The sequence below is a fragment of the Microtus ochrogaster genome, chromosome 1 (assembly GCF_000317375.1).
Source record: "Microtus ochrogaster isolate Prairie Vole_2 chromosome 1, MicOch1.0, whole genome shotgun sequence".
Lineage (NCBI taxonomy): Eukaryota > Metazoa > Chordata > Mammalia > Rodentia > Cricetidae > Microtus > Microtus ochrogaster.
Window position 1 is genome coordinate 60,403,946 of NC_022009.1, and position 9,320 is coordinate 60,413,265.

The 9,320-nt window shown below is 43.5% G+C and overlaps 1 protein-coding gene across 3 annotated transcripts in view; it reads right to left on the reverse strand.

Annotated features, from left to right (window-relative positions):
- The window catches only part of Akap6 (A-kinase anchoring protein 6), a 387,996-nt gene that overhangs the window by 234,014 nt on the left and 144,662 nt on the right, over nucleotides 1–9,320 (reverse strand). For all 3 annotated transcript variants that reach the window (XM_013347205.2, XM_013347218.2, XM_013347211.2), the window contains exon 3: nucleotides 5,590–5,841. In XM_013347205.2, coding sequence (XP_013202659.1) covers nucleotides 5,590–5,841 — 252 coding nt within the window. The remainder of the gene's footprint in view (nucleotides 1–5,589; nucleotides 5,842–9,320) is intronic.

Below are 9,320 nucleotides of genomic sequence, written 5' to 3' on the forward strand. Positions count from 1 at the left end.
GACATCCACACATCTGTGCATACCTGCATGACATCCACACAGCTGTGCATTCCTGTATGACATTCACACATCTGTGCATACCTGCATGACATCCAAACAACTGTGCATCTCTGCATGACATCTGCACACCTGTGCATCCCCGCATGACATCCACACAGCTGTGCATTCCTGCATAACATCCACACATATGTGCATACCTGCATAACATCTGCACAGCCGTGCATCCTTGCACAACATCCTCACATCTGTGCAAACCCACATGACATCCTCACAAGATCAGTCAATATTCCAGCAAAGAGTGGAGAGGGACTCAGGTCCTCATCCCCAGCTGAGGAGCTATTGACAGCCGGGAAAGGAGAAAAAAACATTTTTCTTTAAGGGTATGGCCTCCAGTAGGCTGACACGCTCGAGTGGATGGCCCCACACCAGGAGTATGTGGGCAACAGAGATTGGACTTGATGGGTTATATTTAGAGAGAAACAAGAAGGAGTTGAAGGGGGTAGGGGTGTGAATCTGGTAGGAGTTAAGGGGAGGAGTGGAAGTTGAATATGATCAAAATATATTGCAGTAATTCTCAAAGAATTAATAAAATATTATATTAAAAGCTATTTAAATTATGGTTATGTTCCTAAGCCATTCTGTAAGGCCTTTTAAACTGTCAACTACTGGGAATTAGGAATATAATTTCTATTGTTTTTTTTATTATACTTACTGTCCTACAAGACTTTGAAGTTAAAATTTTATTGTTATAATGAATAAATTTCAGAGTTTAGGCAATAACTAGATATTGAAAGCATCAACCACCTGTTTTTGCACAAACAGGGAATGCCAGGAGTATATTTAGTCTTCAAAATCTTGAACAGTAGCCGGGCGGTGGTGGCACACGCCTTTAATCCCAGCACTTGGGAGGCAGAGGCAGGCGGATCTCTGTGAGTTCGAGACCAGCCTGGTCTACAGAGCTAGTTCCAGGACAGGCTCCAAAACCACAGAGAAACCCTGTTTCAAAAAAACCAAAAAAAAAAAATCTTGAACAGTAGATGTTCAATAAATAATTGGACATGAGTATGTTAAAAAATATATGATAGATAAATAAATCACTTCATTTCAGAGAACAGAGTATGAAGCCTTTGTAAACTTTGGGAGAACTCCAGCCAGTTACTGGCTTGATTTAGAAAAACATATTCAAAAGCATTTATATTATTATTATTGAATTTTTAAATGGAAAAAATCTATCCCTCAAAAAAGATCATCAAGCAGAAACAGCATCATCTTGGGATGGGGAACAGAATCCAGGGGTGGGATACTATCTCAGAATTCTTGAAGACCTGAACTTAATCCCTAGCATTGGGGGCAGGGGTGAGGGAGGTTGAACAGCAACAAGAGAACAATAAAACCAGTTTAGGTTTTACTATGCAATGGCCTTTTGCTAGGAGAGGAGGGTTTCATGTTGGGGACTGAACCAATGGCCTGGCCCATGTTAGGCTAGGTTTGTTGCTATATACTATATATAATATATATACTATAGACTGTCAACCCTGCAGAGGCATTTTTTTTTTTTTTTTTTTTTTTTTTTTTTTTTGAGACAGGGTTTCTCTGTGGCTCTGCAGAGGCAATTTTAAGAGGAAATAAGTTCCCTGAAGTTTCTCATGCAGATGACTGATGAGCTCAATTATTTCAAGTCTGTTCAGGAAGGGCCATCCATTTAGTTCTGCTGGTTCCTGCCACATCACGGACATTTTGTAAGCAATGAGTCTTGGAACCGAGAGATGGTTTTCCCACAGTTAGAACCCAGAAGTATCACCCATACTGTTGGTAATGAGGATTGTGTCCAAGCTGCTCAGCAATGCCTCTCCTCAGATACACCCCATGTCAGGAGGCTGCTCTTGAATGAAGGCTGTGTTGTATGTAAGTGGTGATTCATTTGCTTTATTATTGGCTTCAGTCTTATCATCTGCTTCAAGGAGCCTCACTTGCGTCTTTTCTAATTTGGACAGAAACCAGGCTTTCTTTCTTACCTGTAACTAAGTTAACTAGGTTGCTCTTACATCTCTTCTCAGTACTATATTAGAGTTTGTCAGCAGCTGGAAGTGCAGGAGTGCTAACTCAGAAGCTGCTCCTGTTAATAAGTTCCACTGGCATATCAGAGTCCTTGGCTGGTCAGCACCCATCACCTTTGTCCCCCAGTTCAGCACTGCCCCTCCTCTCTTCTCTAGATGCTACAATCTCACTACACAATGATCCATATATCTGTCGTACACAATCACAGTCCTCTTACCAACATGCCACCCACCTACCCACACCCTTACCCTCAGACCAATGGCCCTTTCATCTTTGTCACTAGCGACTGTGATTCTAGATGAGTTCCAGAGAGCAACCATGGATGAGAAAGAGTGGGTATAATAGGGAAAGTGAAGCAAACTTCATTCTCATGGATGGTGGGGAAATATACAAAAAATCTTTCAACATCATTCAACCGCATAATAATTCTTAATAATTTTCATTTTCTGTAGATTGAAATTATAAATCAGACAATCACTATGACTGACTCCCAGTTCACCCATCTAATATAATACCCCCTCCTTCTACACCAATAGCAGTGGTTATCTGCTTTAAGTTGCTTCATTTAATCTACAGATATTTGCATACAGTGATAGGACCGTCATGCCGTGGGAGAGCTGGTCCCTAGCAGCTCACAGGCTGGTGGCACTTTGTCTCGATAGAAACCAGCTGGTAACAAGGGCCTTTGTACAATTTGTACAGTTTGAGCTTTACTTCAAAGAGCTGTTTTTACACATTTGTTTAGTTGCTTGGTTTGTTTGATTTTAACCACATACCTGCCATTTTGTTTATTATATATGGTCTACTCAATATTCAAATAATTAGAACTTGCCACTTTCTCGTCTTCCAAGCTCACTCTTCCCCCTTCTGTGTGGCTCTGAAATTCAAACGTATTCTGAAAATGAATCCCCTTCCTTGGATGGGTTCTAGTTTATCAGTGTTTTGCTTTATTGTGTATAGTTTTACAATTTTGTTTTCTTCCTATGAATCTCCCACCACTGAATGCATTCTGAGACTGTTATCTGAATTTCCTGCCCTTTTCTCAGTTCTGGAATGCTAGCAAAAATAGAAACATCCCTTAGTTCTCTGGTGTCATGAACAAGTGAGATTGGAAAGTGTTCCTGAAGGGTGAGAGCAGGCAGAGCCTGATCCGCATAGACACCTACAAAGCAGCGGCAAAAAGGCCTCTGTGCTCCACCCTACACGCTATGTGTTCTTGTCTCTCTACAATAATTCCAAAACTGTCCTCAAATATAAAAATGCACCAAACTGCTTCAAATAAAATTTAGAAATACATTTTTAGTATTCCGCATAAGAATCATAATGGATACTTCATGAGGCAATTGCACGACGTCGTCAGGAAAATGTTAGCTATTAGCACTTAGCTTCATTTGCTTTTGCCACATTTTGTGTGTGTTTCCATTTCATGAATGTTACAAGGTCAAATGCAAATTATAATCCATAAAACAATCGAGATAAATTCACTGCTGTATCTTCAAATTCCTATAACAAAGATCTGGTGAAGAACTCACTTATACTTAGCAAATCAATATATAAAATTAATTTCTTTGAATCAGTTTTCATGTCCCTTCCAGCAGTAGACAGAGACGATCTGAAGAATGATGTCTTTAGAGTGCAGACAAGTACCCCTCATCCCTGATTTCCATCTGCACATAAGTTCACAGGTGGTCGGTTTCCAGGAAAGACGGTCAGCTGGAGCCTGGAGTCTCCCACAGCCATGAGAGTCACACCTAAGAGCCCCTGGGACTTGGGAAGCCATTGCAACAGAAAGCCAGCACAGCCCCTACTTTTGCCTTGTGGCTCCAGCCACAACAGCGAGGAGCTCTAACTGCAGGTGGAGGCTGGCAGACGTCGAGGAGAACACAGCAGATCTGGATTCCCGCAGACTTCTAAAGCCAGCACGGGTTTTCTGCAATGGTGTCTTTATTTGGAATTTATTTTGAACAAAATCAGTAAAGTACAACATGTTTAAAATAGGTGCAGATTTGTTTCGTGGGGTTGTTAATTCAGCAGCCACCAAAACACTAATAAATTAGTGAATCCTACATCACTTGGTAAGAAGCACCTTAATCTTACACGAGCCTTATAAACTTGAAGAATGTTTTCCAAAAAAAAAAAAAAAAAAAAAAAAAAGGTAATAGCCAAGTACTAAACTAAGTATCAAGAGCCATAGAACTGTAAGACAAACGTCACATATCAGTCCATGGTTTCTGCATCTCTACCTGAATCTATATTTATACAAATACTCCTTGAATATATGTCAGTTGGATTTGAGGATGATAGAGTCGGGTGCCCATAGTTGGGGATTTTGTTGTTACTGTTGTTCTGTTTTGGCAGTGGAGACTGAACATGAGGCCTTGGGTACAGCATGAGCACCCACCACTGACGGGTACGGCATGAGCACCCACCACTGACGGGTACGGCATGAGCACCCACCACTGACTTCTTCCCACCCCGTGTCCACTCTCAAGAATAACAATCAACTGTTTAAAGGACTCACAAAATACACAAGAAGACAAAGTAACCTGACTGTACAGCTTTCTGCTTGCCCCTGCCTGATTTGCTAGATCCAGATTGGTTTTCTGCAGCAGGAAGCTAACCACGCAGGCTCCTTCAACAAACAATACTTTTCTCCTCTACCTAAGATCCAATTCTCTTAATGTGGCTCTAAAAGTTTATTTTTATAATCTGACCTCTGCCCTTTCTCCTGGACTCCCCACAAACCCTGCTCTCAGTCCCCAGCTTTGTCTTAGTCCCGTCCCTTTTGCTTTGGGTTTGACCCTGCCATTCCCTCTGTCTTGGCCATCTTCTATCTAATCCTGCCTCCCCTTGGGGGCAAGCACGTTTCGTTTGTCAATCAGGTGCTTCTTTCTCTGACATCCTACTGCATCTTCTAGACTTATCACTGTTTGGCCTCAGCATCTGCTCAATTCTCTCCATCCCCTACTAGACTCAAATCTCCTCACAAACAGAAATGGTTTATTTGGGGGCGTGTATACATATATATTTATGTATATGTGTATGTCTATAGATTCTATGCACATCTGGTACCCACTGGGACCAGAAGAGGGTGTCAGGTCACCAGGAAATGGAGTTATAGAGAGTTGTGAGTTGCCATGGGAGGGTTAGAGATTGAACCTTCCTCTTGAATAGCAGTCGGTGCTCTTAACTGCTGAGCCATTCTTCCAGCCCCTAGAAATGCTCCTTGGATCATATTCTAGTATCTAGCATATGAACGTAGTAAGTGTTAAATATCTATGAAATAATTGAAGAGGACGTGGGAAGTCAGAAAGTGCTAACACCTCTACGGATGACATCTACACAAGCTATGTTGTATGTCAAAAGCCCCCTTTATACTACCGGTACCATTGTTTCTACTCAGCCCATCCAGACCCTAGCCAAAGACCTGCTCACCTATCTACAAAAACTCCCATCTCGCGTCTCTAAACTGAAAATGTTTTCAAAGGGAAACACCCGACAAAGCATTACTTGCTGCCCAAGGCCGCTTACCTCCTTTGTCTCTTCGGAGAACGCTTGCAGAATGTCGGTCTGCCTGGTGTAGTTGCCATTGGCGTCCTGCAGCCCTTGCAGGATGCGCTCCCGGAGGACCAGCACGGATACTCGGAGCTGGTGCCAGAGCAGCTGGACTGCGTGAATGTCTACAATGACATTGACCGAATAGGACAGCAGCTTCAGGGAAAACTCCGTCTCAAGGAGTGCGTGGATCTGCTCGACATGGTCGGAAATATCTTCACAAATGTCCTGCAGCAAAGAAAAGCAAGCGCGTGAGGGCCGCGTAATCTTATCCTGGGGAGGACTGGCACAAAAGGTCACTCACCAAACACAAAGGCCTGCCACCGAATGTTGTAGGTGTCCAGCTGCCTTTGTTCACATTCTATTACACAGTTGCAGGTGTATTCGCCTATACTGACCCTCCTACATGTGCAGGAAGGTTGGGTTTTTACACTGTTCCTTTGGGTATTCAAGCTGAAGGTTCAGCTGGGCGTTCTTTCTGACATTCTCTGTCCTCTTATTAATCTTTTGGGGTCTAGAGACAGAGCAGAAGCTGCTCTATCTGATGCTGGTCAGCTGTACTGAGCACACAGCCTTTCGGGATAAATATGTCAGCCCGATGTCTAGGAATAGAGAAAGGCTAGAATGTATTTCCTAGGAGTCCCAGGCCACTCTGAATTAGCTATGAAATTTTCAGCGTAACGGGCCATGGCCACTCTCCAAAGCGCACCATGACTTAATGCCGAAAGTCCCAGAGAAAATGTAAATTTCCAACCCTTATTTGGCAGGTGAAACTACTTTTGAGATGCAAAAATTAAAAAAAAAATTTAAGAGCCAAAATCTTAAACAAAAACATCACTAACTCCATGTTTCAATCACCTCCATACAGTATCACGCGGGCAGATTTCACATCTGATGTGGCAGCTGATTCACAAGTTTCCCAGTGTCCTTTGCTGTAAAAGGACAGATCCAGGAAGTGAGGCCCATGAAGGATCATGTGTTGGTCCATGTAAGAGATTACTAAGAATGAAAATAATAACTACGTGGCATACAAGTAGAAGTCTGTCAGTCTTGTTCTATCGCTGGTGTTTAAACTGGGGGATGTTAGTTATGGCAGAATTTTCAGAGAAGCATTTGAGTTCTGAGCCCTGCTTCCAATGTCAAAACAATCTTTCTACGCCAGGAAGGTTGTCTTCTGATTTCATGGGTATGGATTTCAGTTGGATTCTTTCAAAGAACTTAACAACATTACACTGACAGACACATCTGGTTCTCATTTTCCCCCTCCATACCAAACATACCTCCATCTTAAGCAATACGCTGATGAGCCTCAGACCCCTTCCATTCTGGAACCTCCAGGCCTCCAGCCCTGCTCCACCAACACATCTCTCTGCCAGAGCCCTGCTCTGGACCCTGTCATCGCTCCGTCTGGGTAACTGTCAGTAGGACTCACATACCACCAGCTCCTCTTTTTCCAGCTCGGTTATTCCCACTTCAGACAGAATCTCCTAGGCCCGAGTCCCCCCCATCCCACCCAGCACAGCATCTGTGCCTAACGTTCCAGCGACTCTCCTGACCGTCTTCCCAACTTCTCACACTCCTGATGTTTGTTTATTAACCTCGCTCTGTCTCTTTGAGCCGACGGATGCAGAACGCTTCAAATATCTAGGGAAAAAAATGACTTCATTGCCAGCCTAGACAACAAAATTACTGACAGCCCCTTGTCCTGTCAAGTATGGCCTCTTATACATGCAAAGTTACATCGATGCCAACGGGCACATGCTTCCCAGTGCCCACCACCCGGTTATATTACCTGCTGCGAGACACACCAAGCCAGCTAGACCAGGCAGGATGTCGACACACCAGACGACTTTGGTCTCATTATAACATCATTATAACCACATAAAGCACATCCATCATGTTGATATCAGGCTGTGCTGTTCTCTGTTGCTCCATAAAACAGTGTTTTTAGACTGTGTTTTGCCCTAGGTAACTCTAACCTGCCATCAACATTTGGTTCCATTTTGAGTGAAAAATGCAAGATGACTCTGCACCTTGGGCACAAACACACTACCCCCGTTCAGCATATCCCACAAAGCACAGACCAAACCCTAAGGCAAGAAGGTACCAGGTATAATATAAACCTACCAAACTATACAGGGACCAGAAGAATACATGGGTGCATTAAAATCATATCAGAGAAAAACAGACTAAGGAAAGGTGCAGCATCCTTCCATGGACCCCCCTAAAGAAAAGTATACTGCTATAATCTCCACCAACCTGCCATCTGACTGTCTGACTACTCACTGTGTGTGTGCATGACCGGACCAACAGGTAGAGATCTCCTGTATGCCTGGGGCTTCAGTTTAGCTCAGTCCCTACTGCTGATAGCCAATTCAAATTGCCACTGTCAGCCCCCCGTTTGTTCATTTCACAGGCTGGCCTCTTTGGCATCTATGGTTCTGGACCTCACCTTTGGGGTCTAACTCAATCCTCAAACCGCCGTCTGGCTTGCCTCTGTGCTGTCATCTATCACCTCCATACCTGCCTGCACAGTGACATCTCTCTGTCAGCTCTGCCTCCTTCCTGAGCTCTGCCATCATTTCTCTAACCCATCTGTAGCCATTCTGTAACCTACATGTAGATATAATTACTATGTCATGTAGAACGTGTGACCTAAAAGTGAGTATTTATCATTAAGATTGTGATACAAAGAGCCTGGGCTTGTCAATGGCCAGCTATCAAAGAAAAGGGGACCACTTGGCAGAGTTCAGCTAGTTTACTACTGTTTGGTGAATTCCAACATATGAAAGCACACAAACATGTCTCGCTGGCTTTCTGATGTGCTGCACCCATGACACACCAGGACATACTCATGACAGATCGGGCCAAGTTCAAATGAGGCCAGAAAAGAGGCGGCACCTGGAGTCTGCAACTCTTCTCCCTTTGTGAAAGCACTGACGACAACTAGCATATCAGACCTCCTCATAACTCACAACCCACTGCTGGAAAACTGTACCCCACACTTCTTCCAGCATAAGGGGTTTTCAAACCACTAGCTCCCCTTCCGATGTGCTGGTCAGGGAATCGTTTCCTGGCTTTCTCAATGTGCTTGATTATTTGACAATAGTATAGAGCAGGAAAAACATCTTCCAGACTCATTCAGTAATAGCTTAAATAATCCTAATGTCGCTCGCTCAGAATAGACTAAAAGGAATTTCTCACCCACCTCCAGCACCCAACACAATAGGTTATATATAACTATGGCACCACATGCCAAAACCCATGCCACCCATTCCTCTGACACATGATTTGACTCCTTCATGGTGAGTGTAGGAATGTAGGCAATCAGGTGATGGGTCAAGATTCCCAGGCAACCATCCAGCAGAAACTACCCTTGAAGGGCACCAAGGGTTCACTGATGCCAGTCAGTCATCATCCTGCATATCCAGAAGAGGAGGACATTGGTACAGTTCCCAAAGGAACTGATGGACTATGATGGACTGATGGGCCTTCCTCTGATGAATATTCTGGCAATGTACAATCCTTATTAAAATTCTAAAACTAAATAATGCATGGTGTGATGCAACTTCCTGGAATCTATAAATTATTTCATGCCTTCTACTCTGTTACCAATTGCTTGGCCTGACCAAAACCATATGAACACACAGACTGTAGAATAAAAAGCGCTCTCTCTCTCTCTCTCTCTCTCTCTCTCTCTCTCTCTC